This window comes from Dendrobates tinctorius, unplaced genomic scaffold, assembly GCF_039654945.1.
Source record: "Dendrobates tinctorius isolate UK_male_01 unplaced genomic scaffold, ASM3965494v1 ptg000113l, whole genome shotgun sequence".
NCBI classification, from domain to species: Eukaryota; Metazoa; Chordata; class Amphibia; order Anura; family Dendrobatidae; genus Dendrobates; species Dendrobates tinctorius.
The window spans coordinates 844,524-871,740 of record NW_027361781.1 but is presented as its reverse complement, the minus strand read 5'-3'; the positions used below and the strand labels follow the sequence as shown (position 1 = coordinate 871,740).

Genomic DNA, 27,217 nt, shown 5'->3' with positions numbered 1-27,217 from the left:
GGGCGGTGCAGAGCCCAAATGGCATATAATTGAACTCACAGAGCCCCATTGGTGTGGTAAATGCTGTTATCTCCTTGTCTGCCTCTGCCACGGGAACCTGCCAATACCCACTGAGATTCAAGGTTGAAAAGTAGTTAGCAGTTTTAAGTGCAGCTAATGACTCTTCAATTCTGGGCAATGGGTAGGCATCTTTATGTGTAATTGTGGCGCCCCTGAGGCTCAGCCGCCACAGAGGTACTGCACCTCCTCCTGAGGTGTGGTGCCCCACCATCCAGGTAAGTTGGAGGTTCCTGACCACGCTCCAACACTCGCACCCCACACAACATAGTAGTTCAGCAAAGCCACATTGCGGCTCCCTGCTTGGAGTGTAGCAGAGCACCTTTGGTGGCTCCCTGCTTGGAACACGAAACGTGCTGGGAGGCGGGTGGAGTTGAGAATACATAAAAGAGCGGGAAGGTTTAGGATTACAGGTCAGTCTGGGAGAGGAAGCCACTCAGAGAGGAGTGAGGAAAGAAGATCCCTGAGAGAGGGATGGAGGAAGGCGGTGCTGCAGCAGACCTCAGTGACCTGGGTCTGCTGGCACGGGAAAGGAAAGAAGGAGAAAGACATTGAACTGAAACCTGATCTTCCAGGAGTAAAAGGGAACAGAGGACGTGGGTTAGGAGAGAACCCTGCCTACAAATTATAAGCACAAGGCCGGGGCCCGGTCCCCAAGGTTGTATGGATGCTAATGGTCCGGCAGCCTACACCGGTGGAGTAGTGGGTTGTAATGCACTACTACCATCTAAGACTTGGGGGCACAACAGCAACTTGGATAGTGAGCCGGGACTCAGGAATAGGGTGTCCCCGAAGCAGGCTACAGCTGTCTGCCGTACAAGTAGAGTTCTTGGGAACATCTGTCAGGAGGAACTCCAGTTTAACTCAGTACTAGGAGATCTTCACACTTAAAGGCGCTATAAGAGGAGACATTCAGAAAGGCACATGTTGGCGGAGCGTTGGAAGGGAGCACTCCATCGGACCGGGAGGTTGGTTGAGCCTCTGACCCGGAGGACACAGTACGGAGGCGGGCACCTGTGTGTACTACAGACTGTGAGTAAAGCTTTGGAACTACAAGCCCTGGTGTCCTCCATTGATTCTTGCGCCAACACACCCAGCCCTGCTACCTTTGGGTACCAGCTTCTACACCGCTTGTGCCTCTCCTCTAACTCCACATCTACACTGCCCTGGGGCTACAGCTCCACCTGTGGGGAGCTTCACCATCTTGGCTGCAACACACCACCAACCCCAGAGGAACTGCAAACAGCGTCGGCTTAACATCTCACTTGCCGAACACCACAGGTGGCGTCACAAACTATTCACATTCCACCATTCAATCTCCCCTATTAATTGGGCGCCCAGGGCCACGGACCGGGTCACCGCTGCTGTGACAATCCCCTCTGAGAGACCGGCCCGGTACCGAGTACCCCACGGCCCTGGGAGGGCGACCCATAATGCTGTTAATTTCCCTGTAATCAACACACATCCTCATGGAACCATCCTTTTTCTTTACAAAAACTATTGGAGCTGCCCAGGGGCTACAACTGTCTCTGATGACCCCTGCTACCTTCATCTCTTTTAACATACTCTTAGCACATTGGTATTGTGTTGGGGGTATAGGTCTGTACCTCTCCTTAATGGGTGGATGGTCTCCAGTGGGGATATGATGTTGGACCCCTTTTGCCTGCCCAAACTCTAGTAGGTGTTTGCTGAATACCCGCTCATATTCGTGTCACTCTGTAAACCCCATTTTTCTGGTATGAAGGTGTAGAGTCAGTCCCCACCTGCAGTTGCTGGCACCACTCCTCCATCTGCTTCACAGAGCTATTGTCCTCCACCTGATCGGATGAGACCAAGGGCTCTACTGCCCGCAAAGAGTTGTTATTAACAGTGAGCAGCTTAGCAACTGTGGCGTACTGAGGTATTGTGGCTTCCTCCTCCCCACAATTCAAAAGGCGTACAGGTACTCTCCCTTTACGTACATCAACCACCCCTCTCGCTGTCAGGACAGTGGGCCTGCTATCAGAATATACTGGTTCTACCAATGCTTGGTAATCCTTCCCTCTGAGGCCTATGGCTGCCCGACACCAAATCAACATTTCACATCTGGGGGGTATTGCAATGGGGAAAGCATCACTCACTCTGACACTACCAATTTCTCCGCCAGAGAGTTCTACCTGTTGTCTTTGCATCAGGGCCTTGATCTCCTTCTGCAGGACTCGTTGTTCACTGGAACCAGCAGTCTCAGCCACCTGTTGCAACAAGACAATAACCTCGGAAAGACAATTTTCAATTACATTTGTACCAAGAGTCATCATGGGATTACATTCTCATCGATCAATATCCACAACTATCAGACCTTGAGATTTTAACTCCACCCTCCCCACTTTAACAGTAATTTCTTTACATCCTATCTGTGGCAAAGACTGGCCATTACTGGCAACTACTGTTAGTTCATCCGTGGGGCCACGGGTGAGTTCGGAATCAGCCCAATACCGCTTGTAGAGGATATAGGGCATAGTGGTCACCTGGGAGCCAGTGTCCAGCAAAGCGTTCATGGGGATGCCGTCAATCACCACTGGAAGGATCGATCTCCCTCCCACATACTTGGCTCGCCAGTTCCTTGGGCTTTGTGGTCCTACTCATGGGGGTTGGCCCTCTACCCCAGGGGTTGCTCGTTTTAAAGGACAAAATCTTGCAAGATGACCTGCCTTGTAGCAGCGACGACAGATGGGACGTCCGTCCTGGTCATAGCGATCGTTGTTCCTTCCTCGAAGTGGCGGGGTTCTCCTCCCCCGGAGCCACGGGACATCCTCTGGACTGGAAGCAAGCTGGATCTTTTCTTTGGAGGACACCTGCAGGGACTGTACGGTTTTAGTAAGTCCAGCCATCCCTTTGGTCAACTCCTGGACCTGAAGACGCAGCTCTTCTGTAGGATCTTTATCCAGAGTCTGTGCATCAGCCTCCACAGGGATGGAAGGAAAAGATGTTGCTTCCTGATGGTAGGTGATCGCTGGGCGCCTAGGGGGCGCTGGACGGCTGTCAGTTGATTCCTGCAGGACCCGAATAGCCCTGTCCTTAAAATCAGCAAAGTCCAGATCAGGGTTTTGCAGGGTTATGATGCGCAACTGTCCTCTGTGGGTACTGGATAGGAGTCCTTCAATGAACTGCTCCTTTAACAGTTTATCTTCCTCCTTCACACTGTCACACTTGCTTAACTGCTCGCAGCGCCTCCTGCAGGTTAAGAGCATAATCCCCGATACTGTCCTGCGCTCTCTGCTTACATCCAAAGAATCGCATCTTGATTTCAGCTGCAGTGCAGTTGTCAAAGGTGCTTCTCAGCTTGGCTAGAATCTTTTTAACAGTCTCCTTGTCAGTGTCCTGCCAGGCTTTCACCTCTCTCTGTGCTGCACCTTTTAGCTGTCCAATGAGGATGTTCACTTTCTGGCTTTCAGACAGAGGGTATACTTTAAACAAACTGCACAGTCTCTTTAAATTCACTCAGGGTATGTGACTCACCCAAGTACTGCGGTAGCCAGGCCGCTCCCGGAAGGTAGGGCATAGACAGCGGCATTATGGGGACCGCTGCGGCGGGCGCTACTCCTTGTGGCGCTGAAGGGTTGGCGACGGCATCCGCCGCTGCATTGTTGCTCGGCCCAGACATTCTTTTCCCTCCCTAGTTAACGTTAGCCAGGGCCGGGGGTTGTGTGAGCTCACCGGCGGCCACTTCGCAGGCCCAATGCTCCGGGCTGTAGGCCTCAGCTCCTCCCCTTCTCGCGCGCTGTCCTCTCTTCCCGCGCGGCACTTCACTTCTTCGCGCTCTGTGGCAGGCTCCGCCCATGTAGGCCCGCCCCTCTTTCTTCCCGCGACCCAAGCAGCGCGGCAATTGGTGCCAATTTCACACACAGTCTTTTACACAAGCACAGTCTATGGCACACAGGACCCGGGGGGGGGGGTACCGGGCTCCGTAATCCTGTTCGTGACGCCACCTGTGGTGTTCGGCAAGTGAGATGTTAAGCCGACGCTGCATGCAGATCCACTGGGACTGATGGTATGGTACAGCAAAGATGTAAAAGCTCCCCACAGGTGAAGCTGTAGTCCCAGGGCAGTGTAGATGTGGTTGGCAGGGGATGTAGCAGTGCCGGAAGGGTAGGAAGCAGACAAAGACACAGCAGGGTGCAATTTCTGTACCTTTACTTGATAAATGCAGTCCAGGGTCCTGATTACAGATGGTACTGGAGCAGGCTAGCCTGGAAGCAGCTCAGGGGTTCTCTCTCAGCAGATGGGCAGTGCAGTCTCCTTCTTAGCGCCTTTAAGGGTGAAGTACTCCTAGTACTGAGTTACACTGAAGTTCCTCCTAATTCTCTTCTACTAGCCCTCCTCGTATGGCAGACGGCTGTAGCCGCTATTCCTCTCTTGGCTCACTCCGTGCTGTTGTGCCTCCGAGTCTTAGATGGGAGTAGGGCATTTACAGCCTCCTACTCCTGTGGTGTCTGTTGCAGGATCATTAGTATCCATACAACTGTGGAGACCAGGCTCCAGTTCATGCGCTCTCACTGTGAGGGTGCTCTCTTTCCTCAGCTCTACCTCCAGCTTCTCTCCACACGTCTGCACACGTGGACCTCCTCACACTAACTGACCACTCCTTCCTCTTGGCCCTCAGAGAGCACTCCTCCCCTCAATTCCGGTTCAGAGTCCCCCCTGCTGGCCTGGAGTGGAACTGTGTTGCATGTATAGGTTAACTGCGAGAGAGACCCTTCACTGCTTCCAAGCATGACCTCACCCTCCCTGGAGGAAGGCAAAGCCACTGTGGCGGCCATACTCCTGTGGGCGCCACATATGCACATGTCAGCAGGTTTTCTCGGGCCGTGTGTCCGTGTGCAAAACAGGGCAGGAGAGCAGAATTAATGAAAACCCGACGTGGGGTTCCCCTCATATACATAACCAACCAGACGAAACTTACATCAGAGGGGTCTCCACGCTGTTTTTTTAAATTATTTAAATAAACAATTTAAAAAAACGACGTGGGGCCCCCCTATTTTTGACAACCAACCTGACTAAAGCCGACAGCTGAGGGCTGCTATTCTCAGGCTGGTAAGGGGCCATTGATCTTGCCCCCCCCCCCCCCCCGAGCCTAAAAACAGCAGCTCCCAGCTACCCAGAAAAGGTGCATCTATTAGATGCGCCTAATCTGGAGCTTTGCCCGGTTCTTCCCACTGCCCTGTAGCAGTGGCAAGTGGGGTAATAAGGGGTTAATGGCACCTTTCTATTATAAGGTACCATTAAGCCCGGATTAGTAATGGAGAGGTGTCAATAAGACACCGATCCATTATTAATCCTACAGTAAATAAAGAGTTAAATAAACACACTCACACAATAAGAATAAATTATTTTAATAAAGAAATACAACACACACAGTTTTATTGTACTGGTAATTCCTTAGCAATGCCTTCGTTCTTCTGAAAAAAAGGTGAACATAATAAAGCAAATCTATACATTACCTGTCCGGCGCTCAGTCACGTCCCACGGCGTAAATCCATCTTGGGGGTTAATACATTTACAGCCAGAGCGCTGCTAATACAACCGAGAAGAGAGAGAGGATTCAAAAAGATTTAAATAAACTGGAGAAGTGGGCAGCAACTAACAGAATGGTTTTTAACAGGGAGAAATGCAAAGTACTACATCTGGGCAATAAAAATGAAAAAAGCATATATAGAATGGGAGGAATAGGGCTAAGTGACAGCACATGTGAAAAAGACTTGGGTATACTAATAGATCACAGACTGAATATGAGTCAACAGTGTGATGCAGCAGCAAAAAAGGCAAATGCAATTCTAGGATGTATTAACAGAAGCATACAGTCTAGATCACGTGAAGTCATTATTTCCCTCTACTCCTCTTTGGTCAGACCTCATCTGGAATATTGTGTCCAGTTTTGGGCACCACATTTTAAAAAAGACATCAACAAACTGGAGCAAGTTCAGAAAAGAGCGACCAGAATGGTGACCGGTCTGCAAACCCTGTCTTATGAGGAAAGGTTGCAGGATTTGGGAATGTTTAGTTTGCAAAAGAGAAGACTGAGAGGAGACTTAATAGCTGTCTACAAATATCTAAAGGGCTGTCACATTGTAGAAGGATCAACTTTATTCTCATTTGCACAAGGAAAGACTAGAAGCAATGGGATGAAACTGAATGGGAGGAGACACAAATTAGATATTAGAAAAAACTTTTTGACAGTTAGAGTGATCAGTGAGTGGAACAGGCTGCCACGAGAAGTGGTGAGTTCTCCTTCAATGGAAGTCTTCAAACAGAGGCTGGACAGACATCTGACTGGGATGATTTAGCGAATCCTGCTTTGAGCAGGGGGTTGGACCAGATGGCCCAGGAGGTCCCTTCCAACTCTATGATTCTATGATTCCTGACTGTAAACTACTGGTGAATGAATGGAGCAGAGCGCTGATGTCACCGCTAGTTACTGAGCATGCGCCGGCTTCTCCATTCATTCCCCAGTCAGTTACAGTCGGGAGCGGTTGTATTATCAGCGCTCCGACTGTAAATGTATTAACCCCCGAGATGGATTTACGCCGTGGGACGTGACTGAGCGCTGGACAGGTATAGATTTGCTTTATAATAGAAAGGTGACATTAACCCCTCATTACCCCACTTGCCACCGCTACAGGGCAGTGGGAAGAACCGGGCAAAGCTCCAGATTAGGCGCATCTATTAGATGCGCCTTTTCTGGGCAGCTTGGGGCTGCTGTTTTAAGGCTGGGGGGGCAAAGGTCAATGGCCCCTTACCAGCCTCAGAATAGCAGCCCCCAGCTGTGAGCTTTAGTCAGGTTGGTTGTCAAAAATAGGGGGGACCCCACGCCGTTTTTTTTAAAATTATTTACTTAAATAATTAAAAAAACAGCGTGGGGAGACCCCTCTATTCTTCACAACCAACCTGGCTGAAGCTGACAGCTGTAAGTTTCGTCTGGTTGGTTATGAAAAGGAGGGGGAACCCCACGTCGGGTTTTCATTCATTCTGCTCTCCTGCCGGCAGGGCAGGAGAGCAGAATGACAGCCCCGCGGTCAGCACCATCCGCCAGTAACAGTGCTTACTGTAGCCGCTTCATCCCGCCGGCGTCCGTGTGGTCCTGATGCGGCACACGGAGGTACCACTTGTCCACATGGACACGGATAGCTCCGGTACCGGTTTTTCCGGTACCGGAATTATCTGGACGTGTGCAACCGCCCTCACACTAGAAATAAAAAATGAAATAAAAAACACTCAAAGTGTTACATGTATCCCAAAAAGGTACCAGTAAAATGATCAGCTCCAACAAGCCCTCACGCACCTCCATCCCAGGAAAAATAAAACTGGGTCTTATAAAATGGCGACACAAACATTTTTTTTTAAATTAAATTAATGATTTTTTTAATTAAAATAAGTCCGCCCAATTGTCTGGTTATTATATCTGTATGTTACGCTGTCATTTGACCGATGTTTTCTTTTCTCTATCAGACTGAAGGTGTTATTGGAGGCGGAGGAGCTGGGACACATAAAGGAGATGGAGTCGATGGAGGAGACAACGCTGGAGAGACAAGCTAAGATGCGAGAGCGGGCCAAGAGTCTGAGAGAGAAGAGAGAGAAAGAACGGCTGGCAATAGTGGCGGAAAAACGCAACCAGCAGTTCAGGTACCCCACCAGAGCCCATAGCCTTAGTAGCCTTAGATCTTGTTCACACGGTCAGAATTTGGTCAGTTTTTTTACATCAGTATCTGTAAGCCAAAACCAGGAGAGGAACAGTCAGAGGAAAAGTATTTGGCTTACAAATACTGATGTAAAATACTGAGAATGTGAACGTGGCCCTAGAGGAAATAAAGCTTCTTCATTCCTGGTCAATGCTTGTGCTGCAGTCACTGATCCTGTTCAGGAGCTCTGCTTGCTGGAAGAGAATAGGAACATTTTTGTTGCCTGCCTTTTCGTGTGCATTTAACCACAATGGCGTTTCACTGTCTCCATTCACTGACAGTAAGCAGAGATTTTTGAGCAGGAAATAAAAGTCAAAGGACCCTATTTGTAGCATTTGCACCCGTCTTTCAGTATTTTTCATCTTTTTTTTTTTTGCACCATTTTTAAAGTCACTTTATATGCTTTCGTTTTTTTGCTTTATTTCTCTTTTTCAGTTCGGCATGGTGGACAGTCTTTAGGGTTTCCAGATGTTTTCAACTTTTTGAAAAGTCCCATATTTTGTCACAAATGTACTCCAGCTTTCCCCCAGAGTAATTTCATGTGCTGCAAAATATCTGAAGACAATTTTGCAACATTCCTGCTGAACATGCAACTTTTTTTTGTGCTGAAAAGTCGCAAAGCAGGTTTAAGACAAAAGCTCAGCGCTGTCTATGAGAAAGCTTCCAACAGACATCTCTGCCGGCGATCGGGGAGAACAAAGTGATTGACAGTGCGAAATCGGACATGTGATATCTTTACCAACCATCAGTCGGCCGGTGCCCCTATACCCAATAGCACGCCGGCCAAACCTGTCAACATCACCGGGTACGGCCAAATACTTTTTAAGGGGAAAGCCCCCATTTTACATTGAATCACATCCATTGCATGACCCAATGCTACCTGGAATGACTTGGCGTCTTGTAACACATGGGGCTGATTCATTATTTTATTAGCAATTTTTTTGGGTCTAGTTTTTGATGTTTTTTTGTGCATTTTTCATTTGCACCTAATTCTTTTAAAAAAAAAAAAAAAAATTGCGCCATTTTAAAAAATCTGTCTTATATGTGTTTTTATTATGTTCACCATTGTAGGTTTGATGCTTCCAGATATTTCTAACTCATCCATGAATTTATAAAAAGTCGCAAACTATGGTGCAAATGTGCTCGTCGCCCCCCGTCACTGGAGTCTCTGCACGTTATTTTGATGCAATTTTTGTGCCGTGTAAATTTTTGACAAAAAGTAGAGCTGCGGAATAAAAGCTGCTGTTTTATTGCTTTTCAGGGAGCAGTGTGAGGAATTGCGAGCTCTGAAGTCGAAGATGCACCAGGATGAGGTTTGTACGGAGAGGATGGCACAGTTGGCACTGAAGGAAGAACTGGAGCGGCAGAGGAAGGAGGAGGACATACTCTATGCCGAGCTCTGGGAGAAGGATCGATTGGCCAAGGTAGAACACGAGGAGAAGAAGACCCTGCGGCAGACAGAGCTGAAGCGAGAAATGTTAGATGTCCTGCAAGTCCAGCGGGCCGCGGTCGAGGCTCAAAGGATGGAGGAGAAGAGGCTGAAAGAAGAGGAGGCTCACCTACTGGTAACGACGTCCTCTGCCGGGTCCTGTACTGCTGGAAACCAGCAATGACAATAATGTTGTATCACCCACAGGTGGAGGAGAGGAAGCTGATGAAGCTGGAGGACGAGCGCGCTCTGCGGGAGAAGCAGCGGAAACAGTCGCAGGTCAGGAGTATGCTGGATCGCTCCGTCCGCCTCAAGATGAAGCGCCTGGCCCAAGAGGAGCAGGAGGAGCTGGCGCTGGACATGAAGATCATGGAGCTGATTACCCAGGGCACTCACGATGATACGGAGGAGAAACGTCTGCGCGAGGTAAAAGATTTTGGGCAGTAAGGATCATTTATTAACTTTGTCCTAATTTACCATTTTCAAGCAACAGCCCGAGTTTGTTACAATGTTCCGGTCTATAAAAAGGGTATTCCTATCTTATAAAGCGATGGCATGTCACTACTACTGTATAAAAGGTGGTCTGACAATGCACCGCCACTTTACAAGATGGGAAAACCCTTTAGGCCCGAGGTCCAGGCATGCGGAGCTGCAGCTGTGTTTAGCTCACAGAGGATTGCTTACACTTGTACATTGTAACAAATCTTCAGATATGTGAATAGGACCAGCTCAGGGCAAGGTTTCAGCCTCTTAATGTAAAGCATTATTTTTTTCCATTCCCTGACAGCATGCAGAGGAATTGAAAAAGGTGAGAAGCTGAAATCCATGCGCAATAAGCTACTCAGCTCCCCCTAGTGGTGGCCGCAGGAAGTCAGATTTTAATCATTTAACTAATTAGCTCATAGAGTAATAAAAGAAAATGTGAAATACGGATTATTGGGCTGAGCAGAGAACAAGGTGCCAGACTAATGGACGGGTCATTTAACGTGAATCTTGATGTTTGCTGTAGTTTGATCTTCAGAGAGAGCAACAGACGTACCGGCAGTACCTGGCACAGCAGCTGGAGGAAGAGAAGAGACGGGAAAAGGAAATGGATCAACTGATTGAGGCCGAGCTGGAGAAATCCTGGGCTAAGCGGGCAGAACAGCTAAGACTGGAGAAGGAGGCCAGGAACCGCCTGGTGAAAGACGTGATGGACACAAGGAGGCAGCAGATTAAAGAGAAATGTAAGGGAAATCTGCTGTAGAGCATTATGGGGGGGGGTCTTGCATGTACCATTATAGTAAGTGGGAGATATTGAACTTCCTGAACTGAAGGGGTTAATGCAGCAATTATTTTAGGCATACTTTTCATTGCTCCTATGGATCCAGTGCAGGCCGCTCCACTAGGATATTAACAGGTCTACTGAAGCTTGTGATTGGCTCCAGCGGTCAGGTCACTGTCAGAGACCCTCATTCGATGTTTCTATGATGATATGTTCTTTTAGTCAGTCACCTGACCGCTGCAGACAATCAGAGACTTCAGCAGTCTGCCTAGCCTTTGCTGGTTATTAATTATAGGGGGACCTTACATCATTTTTTTTGGGGGGGGAGTTCCCCCATTTTAATAGCCATTAAAGGCTAAGTATACAGCTGTGAACTGATATTAATAGCTTGGGAAGCTCCATAGGTATTAACCCCTTCCCAGATTATAAACATCGGCTCCCAGGCGTCGGCTTTACCTCTGCTGGTTATGAAAATTACACGGGAGCCCACGCCACTTTTTTTCAGAAAAATAATCGTTTAATAATTAAATACATGTGCAGTAAGCTGCACACACTGTACTAATTGTATGTATCACTGACATCTGTATATCTACCTATTCTATGTGTATTTACTGTATGTAATCCATTTATGCTATCCTGCCTGGTCCTGCAGTGATTTTACTTTACACGGCTGCTGAATTGCCGGCTTTTCATGTATCCATCTATCTATCTTGAAGAATATTTCCTTTGAAAACGATGTGTAAGTGACATAGAGAATTGTTCTATGTAAAAGCTCATGTTAAAATTGCAATTGCATGTAAATCAGATGCTAGGTGCTAAAAATTGGATTGTACTCGCATAAAAAAAACACGACACTCAAATGACACTCGTCAGACTTTGAAGGAACAAAATCGGACCGATTTTAAAATCGCTAGTGTCTCTGGCCTTACTATAACGCTACATGCAAGACCACTGCCACGGGCAGCCCCTTTATGCCTGCGCTGGGGAAGAACTTTTTGTCCTTCCCTAGGAGGATGCAAATAAAGTCCCCTTAAATCATCTGCAAAATTCACTACCAACCACGTGCCACCCAAATGTGGCCACGTCCTCCCTGCAGCTACACGATGTGACCCAGGTGGCGGTCTCACTGCGGTGGGGACATCGGAGGACGTCTCCCTCTTCTGCTGTTTGTATTGGATGCCAACTGACTGTGGCTTTGTGCTTCCGGGGACTGAACCGTTTTTGTTGGGATGTTGTGAAACCCCGTGGTACACTGAGCTATTATTCTACGCTTCTGTTTTTTCTAGTGGAGAGAAATGCCGAGGAGCAGGAAGAACTGGCGCATGATAAAGAACTTCTGGAAAATGCGATTGCAGAACACAAGCATCTCGAAATGGAAAGAAATGGCAGGTAAGGCGCGCGGACGATGGGAGGAAATCGGTATTACGCTACACTCTTATGCAATGTTTTTGCAACCATGTTACAGTAAAATATGTTCCCACGGCTGGTGATTTTGTGGTGGGATTTTGTTCCATCTCTTCCTCATGCTTTATACTGCAGCTGGGCATCCTATGTCTGTGAATCAGCTGATTGTAGGCGTCGTGTCCTCTTCACTGACCCTGGTCCAACGGTCATGTCAGTAGGCCATGGCTGCCGGACCAGAGCACTGTGGACTTTCTGCTACCTACCAGCATCACTGGCACCTCTTCTGATGAACAAGTCTGGCGCAACGTCATTGTTGAAGCGCGACACATTGCGCCTGACCTAATGGTCAGAAGTACCAGGAATACCGGTAGGAGAACGTGGTCCAGCAGCTACAGACTATCGACATGACTGCTTGACGAGAGTCGTGCAAATAATTTTCATTAATTCTACTGTTCATCCATGCACAGCGCCACACCTGCATTTGTGGATGTGCCCAGTACTGCAGCTATCCATAGGATAAGCCAGCAATATTTAAAGGATATGGCCTTTGTCAATCATTTTTGTTACTTGCATGTACTTTAATAATAATAATTTTATTTCTATAGCGCCGACATATTCCGCAGCACGTTACATTTCAGAGGGGACTTGTACAGACGATAGACATTACAGCATAACAATAATCACATAGATCATAACAGATACCAAGAGGAATGAGGGCCCTGCTCACAAGCTTACAATCTATGAGGAAATAGGGGAGACCCGAAAGGTGGATGGTAACAATTGCTCTGATTGTATGGACCAGCCATAATGTACGAATCGGGTGTTTATATAAAGCTGCATGAACTAGTTATCAGCCTAAGTGTGTAACAGTACAGACACAGAGGGCTAAGGCATGTGAGAACATGACACAAGGAACCTGGTTATGGTAAAAATTTTTGAATGAGCCACACAGGGACAGTTAGATTAATGCGTTGAGACGGTAGGCCAGTCTGAAGAAATGTGTTTTTAGGGCACGCTTAAAACTGTAGGTATTAGGGATTAATCTAATTATCCTGGATAATGCATTCCAAAAAATTGGCGCAGCACGTGAAAAGTCTTGGAGACGGGAGTGGGAGGTTCTGATTATTGAGGATTTTAACCTCAGGTCAATAGCAGAACGGAGGGCGCGGGTAGGGTGGTGGAGTGAGTCGAGGGAGGAGATGTAGGGTGGTGCTGAGCCATGGAGAGCTTTGGGGGTGAGAGTGATAAGTTTGTACTGGATTCTGGAGTGGATGGATAACTAGTGTAAGGACTGGCACAAGGTAGAGGCATCGGTGTAACGGTTGGTGAGGAATTAGGTGCAGCATTCAGGATGGACTGGAGAGGGGAGAGTTTAGTAAGAGGGAGACTGATTAGTAGAGAGTTACAATAGTCCAGACGAGAATGAATAAGAGGTGGTTTTTATCCAAAACATTTAGCATTTACAGGCTATTTTCTTCTCCTGCACATTGCTGCCTACTGAACGAGTTAACTGAGGATCCATCCGTTTATAACTTTTGCATCTGTCTTTTTTCCAGAACTCTTCTCAGCTGATTTATGATCACATAGTTGAGCTGAACTTTCATATGGTGATAACAGTCTCACTGACAGATTCTCAGTTACCTCATTCTGCAGCCAGAAGTAGACAGAGCAAAACATAGGCTATTGAAGGCAAACAGTGCATTTTTTTTTAATGAAACCCAATTGCAAAAATCATTTTTACCCCAAAATACAAGCTGTGGGAAAACACATTTCATTTTATGGATCCATTACGATATCTTTCTGGCTTTTTTTTGTGGATCTATGTCCACATGAAAAAAGGAAAAGAAGAGAGTCATCCCCTGGGCTGATTTGTAGACTAAACTCCCCCGTTGAAGTAAATGGGCCGTGTTGAGACCTCTATCCAATTTATTTTTATTAAATAATAATTTTTATTTATATTTTTTTACATACAAGAAAAACGGATGAACTTTGTAACTTTCTCTACAGGCAACTGAAGACGGCCAAACAGTATCAGCAGCATCTTCTGTCTCAGGTAGCTTATCAACAGCTACAGCGGGGGGCTGAAAAAGACGAGGAAAGGCGGGAATACGAAGCCGGAATACAAGCCGAGAAGTCCTACCAGCAGAAGCTGCGGGATATCCTCTCCAGGCCTTATATCCGGAAGGAACATGTGCATCCCCTGAGGAGGACGCGCATCTCCAGCCCAAAAGACTGGTTAGTTAGCACTGTGAACCCACTGAGTGCCCCCACACCGCAGCCGATCCTATAGAACCTGAAAGGAAGATTTATCTTATTAGGATGTTATAGGTAAAGTTTTGCACTTAAAGAAAAAAAAATTAGCATATTAGAAGCTTTGCTCAACAGGGTGAGACCCCACCGTCCGATTGCTGAAACGAAGGTGCGCAAGAATTAGATTGAACGCTTCTCCTGCCGCTTTGTTTTGCAATCGGTGAAGATCTCAGCAATTGGAATCTTTCTGATCAAAACTTCTGACGTGAAAAGTTTTTTTTTTCTCTATGTGAACTTACTATTTAACAATCCAAGAGGATTCCAGATGGAAATTAAAAATTGCAAAAAAAAAAATCCTGAAAAAAAGAAATCTGATTTTGCTCCTGTCGTTTTTCCTTCCAAGTACAATTTTAGCAGGCTTCATGCTGGGTTTTTGGGGAAAAAATGATAAATAAATATATATATATATATAATAAATATAATATATTCATATACATATTCATATACAGCTCTGGCAAAAAAGTTCAGTTTGTCTGATTATTCTCTTTATGTTTTTGAGTAAAATGTAAATTGTTCTTTTAGTCTATAAACTTCTGACATGTCTCCGAATTTCCAAGCAATAAATTTTGTTGTTTTTTTTCTGAAAAGGAGAAATGATCAAATTAAAAAAAAAAAAAAGTGCTTTCAGACCTCAAATAATGCAAAGAAAACAAGTTCATAAACATTTAGAAACAACTATACTTATGTTTTAACTCAGGAGGAGTTCAGAAATCAATATTTTGTGTAATAACCATGATTTTTAATCACAGCTTTCATGCGTCTTGGCTGCTTTTCACCAGTCTTTCACACTGCTTCTTGCACAAAAATTTGAGGCTATGTGCACACACTGCGCATTCACCAGCGGATTTTTATCTGCGGATCCGCAGGTAAAATGACCTGCGGTTTATCTGTGGATTGGACAGCGGTTTTCCCCTGCGGTTTGACACCTGGACAATGGAATAGGTGGAAAACCGCAGCAGTATCTGCAGAAAGAATTGACATGTCAACTCTTTGTGGGGATTCAAAACCACAGCTTTTCCGCAGTTAAAAAACCGCAGCATGTGCACAGCGGATTGTAAATCCCATAGACTTACATGGTACTGTACACTGTCTGCAGAACTGCTGCGGATCCGCAGCGGATCCGCAACAGAATCCGCAGCATGTGCACATACCCTAAGCAGTTCTTCTTTGTTTGATGGCTTGTGACTATTCATCATCCTCCTTATTACATTCCATAGGTTTTCAATGGGGTTAAGGTCTGGAGAATGGGCTGCCCATGACAGGGTTTTGATGTGGTGGTCTTTTAATTTTTGCCAGAGCTGTATATATATTATATGCGGTTCCCATGATTTCAGATGATAGCATGAGCCTGCAGCTGTGACCTGAGATAAAAAGTTTACCTCCAGTCACAGAGGCATTGGCTGATGAGAGTACTACTCACAGCAGCCTATGCCTGTGTCGCTGATAACAGCAAGAGCAGGCACTGTGATGGGAGTAGTCATCAGCCGGTGCCTTATCTATAAATAAATTTGTAAAAAAATGGCTTGAGCTCTCCTGTATTTTTGATAACCAGAAAGGCAAAACTGACAGCTGCAGGCTGCAACCTTCAACTGTCAGCTTTAGCAAGAAATTCTCGCAGTGAACTTTGGTGAATTCTGTGAGCTCAGTGCTGCACCGTGAGACATTTTCTCACTTTTTCTAGCGGTGATCCCTCTGAGTTGAGGAGCCCGGCTGGGAACGCAGCCTCAGTGACCGGAGGTAGCCTTGATGATGTCACCTGTAGTCACTGATGCTGCGTTTGCAGCAGCTCATTCACCTGTGGTTCTCAGCTGTTGATTACGGCGTGGGACAGAACATCGGACAGGTGAGAGTTATGGTTGCTTTTTATTTTGTTTTTTTTTTTACAGGAGACGATGGCTTCAACAGAATTGGCTTTAGGTCTGTATAACTGTGTTTGTTTGTTTTTTAAATGAAAAAGTAAGTGTTTTTTATTTCAAATAAAGGACTTTATTCTCGCTGTGTTTTTATTTACAATATAACTTGTATAACTATCTCATAGACACCTTTCCTTTTCTGAGCCGTGGGCTTGATGTCACCAGACAATACAAAGTTGACATCAACCCCACAAATACTAACCCCACTTGCCACCGCCATATGGCAAATGGGCAGAGCCGGGCTAAGCACCAGATTTGTCGCATCTTATGGATGCGCCTATCCAGGGTGGCTGAGGGCTGATGTTGGCTAGCCTGGCGGAGACAATATCTCTGGCCCCTTCCCAGGCTATTAATATCAACCCACAGCTATCTGTTCAGCCTTTACTGGTTTGAATTTATAGGGGGACACTATGTCATTTTTTTTCTGGGGTCCCTTGTAAATTCCTCAGTAAAGGCAAAGCAAACAGCTGTGAGCTGTTATTAATAGCCTGGGAACCTTTTGGGATATTGTCCCTTTTCCCAGATTATAAACTTCAGCCCCCAGCCGTGAGACTTGCCTTTTCTGGTTATGAAAATTATGCGGGAGCCACACAGCGGGTGCTGAGTGCAACTCCCATCATGGTCGCACTGATCTCAGGGAGCCCAAGCAACATTGATGAGAGTTGCCTTCAGCAGCCATCACTTGGGATCAGCACAAACCATACTAATCTGCACCAGGCGCAGGTACATGTCATGCTGATGACATGTACCAGGGGCAGGTATGTGTCATGCTGATGACTCACGGAAGCCATCAGTGTGCATGTGTACGGCACTCATTCTGTTCATGCTGCGCCAAAAAAACTGATGTGCGCACCACTATTGAATACAACGCGTGCGTCCTTATTTGCTGTCCTTAAAAAAACGGACCACGTATGGACATGAAAAGAAATGGATGTTTAAAGGGGGCCCTGCTTTTGATTTCTAGTCAGTCAGAAGCTGTGGTCTCAAAACGGGACCAGAGGGGTGCGGGGAAGAGGTGAAGACTGCACGTATGTTAATTTAATAGCACCACTCCAGCGTGGAAATTAAAAAAAAAATAAAAAAATTAAAAACCCGCTGGCGTGGTGGTTTAAGCATCTCCATTGTCATAAAATTACTTTAAAAAAAATAGTGGTAATTTATCAAACAGGACACAAGAGGGCGCAACAAGCTGAGAATTTCTGTAAATAAAAATTAAACTGTAAAAAAAAAAAAAAAAAAAAAGACTCAATTATGGTTGGTAGGAGCGACACCTCTATTAGCGAATCAGCAGGCCACTATTTCTGATTTAAAATAGAACACGTGAGATGCAATTGGAGTGGAGACTTTCAGGCTTTATTAAAGGGGTTGAACAAAACTAAAATACCCTGTGAAACATTTGGGAATGGCAACCATTTTTCTATAAAGCCTCCTCATTTCAGGCAATTTCGGTCTGAAGTCTGGAAGCCATGGACGTCACCATCGCTGGGTTACGCCTTTGTGAGGCTTTGCCGCCTTTACTGCAATGACTTCAGTTGTTGTTTGTGGGTCTTTCTGTCTTGAGTCATGTGAAATGCTGCTCGATGGGGCTGAGATCTGGTGATCGCTCATCCATTGCCGGATATTCCTCTTCTTTGCTTTCTCAGAATGTTTTGGGTCATTGTCCATCTGTTGGGTGAAGCTTCGTCCAATCATCCTGCTGCATTTGGTTGAATCTGAGAAGAAAGTATCCCCCTGAACACACAGGATTCATCAGGCTGCTTCTATCTCCAGTCACATCATCAATACAGTGGCTTGCTAAAGTATTCACCACCTCCCCATAGCATTTTTCTTGTTTTGCCATCTCAGAACCTGGAATTTCATTTTTTTAGGGTTTGTATCAGTTCATGTTAAGAACATGTCTACAACTGTGAACATTTAGTTTTCTTTATATTGTGAAATAAACAACAAATAGGAAAAAATAACTGAAAGCTTCAGTGTGAATAACTATTCACCCGCCTAAAGTCAGTACTTTGTAGATCCTCCTTTTGCAGCAATTACACCTGCAAGTCAGTTTAGTTAAGTCTCTATGAGCTTTCCACATCTTCCCACTGGGATTTTCCACATTCCACAAGGCAAAACTGCTCCAGCTCCTTCAGGTTAGATGGATTCCTCTGGTGAATGGCAATCTCCAAGCCTGACTGCAGATTCTCCATTGGATTAATTGCGACAGCATGATACCCGTATGAGGGTGCAGCATGATATACCCCGTATGAGGAGGGGGCAGCGTGATACCCCTCATGAGGGGAGCAGCATGATACCCCGTATAAGGGAGGGCTGCATTATATTCTGAAGGGGGTCCATTATATTCTTTGGGGGGGCTGTATTATGCCATATGAAGGGGGCTACAGTATAGAGAAAGAAAGAACAGAGAGAGAGAAAGAACAGAGAAAGAGAAAAAAACGAACAGAGAGAGGAAAGAAAGAACTGAGAAAAAGATAGGAAAGAACAGAGAGAGAGAGAAAGAGAAGAAAGAAAGAACAGAGAGGACAGAACAGAGAGAGAGAAAGAACAGAGAGAAAGAATGGAAAGAAAGAGAACAGAGAGAGAAAGAACAGAGAGAGAGAGAAGTAAAGAACAGAGCGAAAAAAAGAACAGAAAGGAAGAGGGGAAAGAAAGAAAGAACAGAGAAAGAAAGAAGAGAGAAAGAAAAGATTAGAGAGAAAGAAAGAACAGAGAGAGAGAAAGAAACAGAGAGAGAAAGAAAGATTCTATAAAGATACTATAGCCGCCCGGCTCCCATTGTAGTGCCCACCTGAGCCTCGTGGTGCAGGACATATCATGACCCGCTCACATGGCCGACATTCCCGAGTTCAAGGCGATCCCGCTGTCCGCGCTGGAGGAGGAGGACACGGTGATGGATCTGAAGCATTCCCTGAAGTGCCTCCATGGTCCGTCACAATCTCCTCTAGAAATTACCTCCTTTCCGGTCAGCTTCTAGTACGTCGCTTCCAGTGAAACATCACGTGCGAATTTTAAAGTGCTCCTCGGGGCTCGGCCGTGTACTCCTGTGTCCGTGGGAAAAGTAAGCTCCCGGCCGGGGCATTATATGTGGTGTGATCACGGTATGTACCATGCACTATATGCGGTGTGATCACGGTGTGTACAGTGCACTATATGTGGTGTGATCACGGTGTGTACCGTGCACTATATGCAGTGTGATCAAGGTGTGTACCGGGCACTGTATGCGGTGTGATCATGGTGTGTACTGTGCACTATATGCAATGTGATCACGGTGTGTACTGTGCACTATATGCGATGTGATCACGGTGTGTACTGTGCACTATATGCGGTGTGATCACGGTATGTACTGTGCACTATATGCGGTGTGATCACGGTGTGTACCGTGCACTAAATGCGGTGTGATCACGGTGTGTACCGTGCACTATATATGCAGTGTGATCACGGTTTGTACCGTGCACTATATGTGGTGTGATCACGGTGTGTACCGTGCACTATATGCAGTGTGATCACGGTGTGTACCGTGCACTGTATGCGGTGTGATCACGGTGTGTACCGTGCACTATATGCGGTGTGATCACGGTGTGTACTGTGCACTATATACAGAGTGATCACGGTGTGTACTGTGCACTATATACAGAGTGATCACGGTGTGTATTGTGCACTATATGAGGTGTGATCACGGTGTGTACTGTGCACTATATACAGAGTGATCACGGTGTGTACCGTGCACTATATGCGGTGTGATCACGGTGTGTACCGTGCACTATATGCGGTGTGATCACGGTGTGTACCGTGCACTGTATGCGGTGTGATCACGGTGTGTACTGTGCACTGTATGCGGTGTAATCACGGTGTGTACCGTTCACTATATGCGGTGCAATCACGGTGTGTACAGTGCACTATATGCGGTGCGGTCACGGTGTGTACTGTGCACTATATGCGGTGTGATCACGGTGTGTACAGTGCACTATATGCGGTGTGATCACGGTGTGTACCGTGCACTATATACGGTGCGGTCACGGTGTGTATTGTGCACTATATGCGGTGCGGTCACGGTGTGTATAGTGCACTATATACAGAGTGATCACGGTGTGTACCGTGCACTATATGCGGTGTGATCACGGTGTGTACCGTGCACTATATGCGGTGTGATCACGGTGTGTACCGTGCACTATATGCGGTGCGGTCACGGTGTGTAATGTGCACTATATGCGGTGCGGTCACGGTGTGTACCGTGCACTATATGCGGTGTGATCACGGTGTGTACTGTGTCCTGTGCTGGGAGCCGCTCTCCTCCCACACCTGTGCAGGGAGCGGCGTGAGGTGGAGCCAGTGGCTGGAGGAGGCGGCAGGAGCCCGGGGACGGGGATTACTCACTGCCGGGACTGGAGGTAAAGGTCGCCGGCCGCGGCGGGAGCCCGGAACACCGTATGGAGAGAGCGCTGTGATCTGCCCGGACCCAGCATGTCAGTGTACGAGCTGTACTCCCGGGTGAGTCCTCAGCAACTGACTGCTGACAGCGCCGAGTACACTGGTCTCACTGGTGACAGCGCCGGGTACACTGGTCTCACTGGTGACAGCGCCGAGTACACTGGTCTCACTGGCGACAGCGCCGGGTACACTGGTCTCACTGGCGACAGCGCCGGGTACACTGGTCTCACTGGTGACAGCGCCGGGTACACTGGTCTCACTGGTGACAGCGCCGGGTACACTGGTCTCACTGGTGACAGCGCCGGGTACACTGGTCTCACTGGCGACAGCGCCGGGTACACTGGTCTCACTGGTGACAGCGCCGGGTACACTGGTCTCACTGGTGACAGCGCCGAGTTCTCTGGTGACAGCGCCGGGTACACTGGTCTCACTGGTGACAGCGCCGGGTACACTGGTCTCACTGGTGACAGCGCCGGGTACACTGGTCTCACTGGTGACAGCGCCGGGTACACTGGTCTCACTGGTGACAGCGCCGGGTACACTGGTCTCACTGGTGACAGCGCCGGGTACACTGGTCTCACTGGTGACAGCGCCGAGTACACTGGTCTCACTGGTGACAGGACAGCGCCGGGTACACTGGTCTCACTGGTGACAGCGCCGGGTACACTGGTCTCACTGGTGACAGCGCCGGGTACACTGGTTTCACTGATCTCACTGGTGACAGCGCCGGGTACACTGGTCTCACTGGTGACAGCGCCGAGTTCTCTGGTGACAGCGCCGGGTACACTGGTCTCACTGGTGACAGCGCCGGGTACACTGGTCTCACTGGTGACAGCGCCGGGTACACTGGTCTCACTGGTGACAGCGCCGGGTACACTGGTCTCACTGGTGACAGCGCCGGGTACACTGGTCTCACTGGTGACAGCGCCGGGTACACTGGTTTCACTGATCTCACTGGTGACAGCGCCGGGTACACTGGTCTCACTGCTGACAGGCTGCCTGTACTGTTGATACAGTGCCTGGTATACTGCCTGCACTGGGGAGAGAGTGCCAGATATACTGCCTGCGCTGGGGAGAGAGTGCCAGATATACTGCCTGCGCCGAGGAGAGGGTCCCGGGTATACTGCCTGTGCCGAGTATACTGCCTGTATTGGGGAGAGAGTGCAAGGTTTACTGCCTGTGGCGGGTATACCGCCTTTGCCGGGGAGAGGGTGCCAGTGTACTGCCTGTGTTGGGGAAAGAGTGCCGGGTATACTGCCTGCGCCAAGGAGTTGGTGGCGAGTATACTGCCTGCATCGGGGAGAGGGTGCTGGGTATACCGCCTTTGCCAGGGAGAGGGTGCCGGGTGTACCGCCTGTGCCGGGTATACTGCCTGCGTCGGAGAGGGTGTCTGGTGTACTGCCTGCATTGGGGAGATGGAGAGGGTGCCGGGTGTACTGCCTGCGCCGAGGATTTGGTGCCGGGTATACCGCCTTTGCCGGGGAGAGGGTGCAGGGTGTACCGCCTGTGCCGGGTATACTGCCTGCATCGGAAGAGGGTGCCGGGTGTACTGCCTGCAGTGGGGACTGGAGAGGGTGCCGCGTGTACTGCCTTGGCCCCGGAGATGGAGAGGGTGCCGGGTGTACTGCCTGGGCCGGGGAGATGGAGAGGGTGTACTGCCTGGGCCGGGGAGATGGAGAGGGTGCCGGCTGTACTGCCTGGGTCGGGGAGAGGGTGCTGGGTGTACTGCCTGGCCGGGGAGAGGGTGCCGGGTGTACTGCCTGCGCTGGGGACTGGAGAGGGTGCCGAGTGTACTGCCTGGGCCGGGGAGATGGAGAGGGTGCCGGGTGTACTGCCTGGGTCAGGGACAGGGTGCCGGGTGTACTGCCTGGGCCGGGGAGATGGAGAGGGTGCCGGCTGTACTGCCTGGGTCGGGGAGATGGAGAGGGTGCCGGCTGTACTGCCTGGGTCAGGGAGATGGAGAGGGTGCCGGCTGTACTGCCTGGGCCGGGGAGATGGAGAGGGTGCCGGCTGTACTGCCTGGGCCGGGGAGAGGGTGCCGGGTGTACTGCCGGGGAGATGGAGAGGGTGCCGGCTGTACTGCCTGGGTCGGGGAGATGGAGAGGGTGCTGGGTGTACTGCCTGGGCCGGGGAGAGGGTGCCGGGTGTACTGCCTGCGCTGGGGACTGGAGAGGGTGCCGAGTGTACTGCCTGGGCCGGGGAGATGGAGAGGGTGCCGGGTGTACTGCCTGGGTCGGGGAGAGGGTGCCGGGTGTACTGCCTGGGTCGGGGAGAGGGTGCTGGGTGTACTGCCTGGGTCGGGGAGAGGGTTCTGGGTGTACTGCCTGGGCCGGGGAGATGGAGAGGGTGCCGGGTGTACTGCCTGGGTCGGGGAGAGGGTGCTGGGTGTACTGCCTGGGTCGGGGAGAGGGTGCTGGGTGTACTGCCTGGGCCGGGGAGATGGAGAGGGTGCCGGCTGTACTGCCTGGGCCGGGGAGATGGAGAGGGTGCCGGCTGTACTGCCTGGGCCGGGGAGATGGAGAGGGTGCCGGCTGTACTGCCTGGGCCGGGGAGAGGGTGCCGGGTGTACTGCCGGGGAGATGGAGAGGGTGCCGGCTGTACTGCCGGGGAGATGGAGAGGGTGCCGGCTGTACTGCCTGGGTCGGGGAGATGGAGAGGGTGCTGGGTGTACTGCCTGGGCCGGGGAGAGGGTGCCGGGTGTACTGCCTGCGCTGGGGACTGGAGAGGGTGCCGAGTGTACTGCCTGGGCCGGGGAGATGGAGAGGGTGCCGGGTGTACTGCCTGGGTCGGGGAGAGGGTGCTGGGTGTACTGCCTGGGTCGGGGAGAGGGTGCTGGGTGTACTGCCTGGGCCGGGGAGATGGAGAGGGTGCCGGGTGTACTGCCTGGGTCGGGGAGAGGGTGCTGGGTGTACTGCCTGGGCCGGGGAGATGGAGAGGGTGCTGGGTGTACTGCCTGGGCCGGGGAGATGGAGAGGGTGCCGGCTGTACTGCCTGGGCCGGGGAGATGGAGAGGGTGCCGGCTGTACTGCCTGGGCCGGGGAGATGGAGAGGGTGCCGGCTGTACTGCCTGGGCCGGGGAGATGGAGAGGGTGCCGGCTGTACTGCCTGGGCCGGGGAGAGGGTGCCGGGTGTACTGCCTGGGCCGGGGAGAGGGTGCCGGCTGTACTGCCGGGGAGATGGAGCGGGTGCCGGCTGTACTGCCGGGGAGATGGAGAGGGTGCCGGGCACGCTGCCGGCACAGACTATTTTTTATTTTTCACAAGCTGCATCTTGGACCAAAAATACATGTCCTGGGAAAGTGGTGCTTTTGTAGGGTCTTTCGTACTTTTTGATTCTCTCTATACTGGAATAACCTGTCTGTACTGGGGGGTCACTTGTACCTGTCACCTCTCTGTACTGGGGGGGGCACTTGTACCTGTCACCCCTCTGTACTGTGGGTCACTTGTACCTGTCACCCCTCTGTATTGGGGTGTCACTTGTACCTGTCACCCCTCTGTATTGGGGGGTCACTTGTACCTGTCACTCCTCTGTATTGGGGGTGTCACTTGAACTTGTTACTTCCCTGTATTGGGGGTCACTGGTACCTGTCACTCTTCTGTATTGGGGGTCACTGGTACCTGTCACCCCTCTGTATTGGGGGTCACTGGTACCTGTCGCCCCTCTGTATTGGGGGTCACTGGTACCTGTCGTCCCTCTGTATTGGGGGTCACTGGTACCTGTCGCCCCTCTGTATTGGGGGTCACTGGTACCTGTCGCCCCTCTGTATTGGGGGTCACTGGTACCTGTCGCCCCTCTGTATTGGGGGTCACTGGTACCTGTCGCCCCTCTGTATTGGGGGTCACTGGTACCTGTCGCCCCTCTGTATTGGGGGTCACTGGTACCTGTCGCCCCTCTGTATTGGGGGTCACTGGTACCTGTCGCCCCTCTGTATTGGGGGTCACTGGTACCTGTCACCTCCCCATTTGTGGCCATATTCTATTTTTTTTTGCAAGTGACTCGTCACGCTTTTGCCCCGATTTTGGAAGATTGCAGCCTCGCGTTTTTTGCCACAAGACATCCAGAATGTGTGACCGCAGCCTCAGACTCTGCTGAACTGTCATTGACTTCTGATGGCTCAGCGCATACAGTTGGAGCAGCATGTAGTTCCTTTGTTATCCTGCAGATGACGGGCAGAATTCAGCCGTACGATAGCTCTCATAGATTATCATTGTGTGCAATGCCTCAAAATTTAAACATTTGGGGTTTATTTACTAAAATCAGTAAAACTTAAACAGTTTCCAAAGCAACCAATTAGTTTTTAAACTGAAAACCAAACCCAGGTCTGTTATATCTTATAGCTGAGGGTTTGCTACACTGGCTCAGGACAGATTCTGCACCTTTTGGGGGTACAGCTCCAATTTTTTAGCTGCTTTGCAGCCTCTACAGGCGTTACTCCATTAATTTAGTTTCATTAGGGAGTTGCTGCTTAAGCCATTTTCCCAGGAGCTTCCATTTAAAATTCAGCGTAATGAGCTCAGTTTCTCCATTTTCCGATGTGCTGCTGACTCAGTTTGTGTTAAAGCTTCAGCCTCAGCAGCTGATATTCAGGGGGCGATACCTGGTTTAGGAAATAGTCTGACTTTTCAATCTCCTGCTCTTTTAATTCTTCCTTATATTTGTTGCAATCATCCACTGTCCACAGGAAAACCATTGTGGATTCATCAAAATGAGTATGGTCACACCTAGCACAACTGTAGAGTATTCTATCACTGAAAATATCTACCCTATATGTATTGTCATTGAATAATTCATTGTTGGCCTTATATGTATGTACAAGAATATAGCTGCTATAATACTGCTCCTATGTTCAAGAATATAACTACTATAATACTGCCCCCTATGTACAAGAATATAACTACTATAATACTGCCCCCTATGTACAAGAATATAACTACTATAATACTGCCCCTATGTACAGGAATATAACTACTATAATACTGCCCCCTATGTACAAGAATATAACTACTATAATACTGCCCCATGTACAAGAATATAACTACTATAATACTGCCCCTATGTACAAGACTATAACTACTATAATACTGTCCCTATGTGTAAGACTATAGCTACTATAATACTGCCCCTATGTACAAGAATATAACTACTATAATACTGTCCCCTATGTACAAGAATATAGCTACTATAATACTGTCCCCTATGTACAAGAATATAGCTACTATAATACTGCCCCTATGTACAAGAATATAATTACTATAATACTGCCCCCTATGTACAAGAATATAACTACTATAATACTGCTCCTATGTACAAGAATGTAACTACTATAATACTGTTGCTATGTGCAAGAATATAACTACTATAACACTGCTCCTATGTACAAGAATATAACTACTATAATACTGCTCCTATGTACAAGAATATAACTACTATAATACTGCTCCTATGTACAAGAATATAACTGCTATAATACTGCTCCTATGTACAAGAATATAACTACTATAATACTGCCCCTATGTACAAGAATATAACTGCTATAATACTGCTCCTATGTACAAGAATATAACTACTATAATACTGCTCCTATGTACAAGAATATAACTACTATAATACTGCTCCTATGTACAAGAATATACTATAATACTGCTCCTATGTACAAGAATATAACTACTATAATACTGCACCTATGTACAAGAATATAACTACTATAATACTGCCCCCTATGTACAAGAATATAACTACTATAATACTGCCCCCTATGTACAAGAATATAACTACTATAATACTGCCCCCTATGTACAAGAATATAACTACTATAATACTGCTCCTATGTACAAGAATATAACTACTATAATACTGCTCCTATGTACAAGAATATACTATAATACTGCTCCTATGTACAAGAATATAACTACTATAATACTGCTCCTATGTACAAGAATATATCTACTGTAATACTGCCCCTATGTACAAGAATATAACTACTATAATACTGCTCTGTGTATCAGAATTATGCTACAATCACTAGATGAGTATTTGGGGAGTTGCAGATTTTCAACATTTCTGCACCTATTAGGTTTTTATTATCTTTCATAGTGTTTTTGAGAATTGTTTTGACATGCATTCGTCACTGCGTTTTTTCTTTTTCTATGTCATATTTTAAATTAAGTTACTGTACTTTGTACTTTGTTTTTGTTATTTCTTGCTTTTTGACTTTGACAAAACGTTATTGATGCATTCGTGCTCAGATTACATGCATTGTTAGCATATTTCTGCAGCAGAAGCGTAAAAAAACGCATCCACATCTAACACATTTCTGTGGGGAAAATCCAAACATATAAGGTAACTCAGTACCTGCAAGAAAAATTGACGTGTTGTGAATGTCAAAAATGCTCCACAGGTCAGTTTACACAATGTTAAAAAGAAAAATACAGTGGGCACGAGATCTCTGTAAATCCCATTCAGTTTGCTTAAGGCACTGCGTCTTTTTTTTTTTTTTTTTTGCACAGCGAAAATATGCAGCTCCAAAAAAAAATCATTGTGTGAAAAAGTGTTTACCCCATGCCTGATTTCCTTTTTTTTTTTTCTTTTTTGCATGTGTGTCACACTTAAATGTTGCAGCTCACCAAACAAATGTAAATGTTAGTCAAAGATAAAACAAGTAATCATAAAATGCAGTTTTTAAAGGGAACCTGTC

General features: G+C 47.9%; 2 protein-coding genes across 4 annotated transcripts in view; both read left to right on the top strand.

Moving 5' to 3' along the window:
* The window catches only part of CFAP53 (cilia and flagella associated protein 53), a 63,105-nt gene extending 48,557 nt beyond the window's left edge, over window positions 1-14,548 (top strand). Inside the window, exons 5-10 of one of the 2 annotated variants that reach the window (XM_073589756.1) lie at window positions 7,543-7,716; window positions 9,034-9,337; window positions 9,409-9,627; window positions 10,211-10,427; window positions 11,752-11,854; window positions 13,877-14,548. In XM_073589756.1, coding sequence (XP_073445857.1) covers window positions 7,543-7,716; window positions 9,034-9,337; window positions 9,409-9,627; window positions 10,211-10,427; window positions 11,752-11,854; window positions 13,877-14,159 — 1,300 coding nt within the window. In that variant the 3' untranslated portion in view covers window positions 14,160-14,548. The remainder of the gene's footprint in view (window positions 1-7,542; window positions 7,717-9,033; window positions 9,338-9,408; window positions 9,628-10,210; window positions 10,428-11,751; window positions 11,855-13,876) is intronic. The other variant, XM_073589755.1, reaches the window with a different exon arrangement.
* Window positions 14,549-20,377: 5,829 nt separating this feature from the next.
* Window positions 20,378-27,217, top strand: part of MYO5B (myosin VB) — a 267,195-nt gene continuing 260,355 nt past the window's right edge. The window contains exon 1 of one of the 2 annotated variants that reach the window (XM_073589752.1): window positions 20,378-20,583. In XM_073589752.1, coding sequence (XP_073445853.1) covers window positions 20,557-20,583 — 27 coding nt within the window. In that variant the 5' untranslated portion in view covers window positions 20,378-20,556. The remainder of the gene's footprint in view (window positions 20,584-27,217) is intronic. The other variant, XM_073589753.1, reaches the window with a different exon arrangement.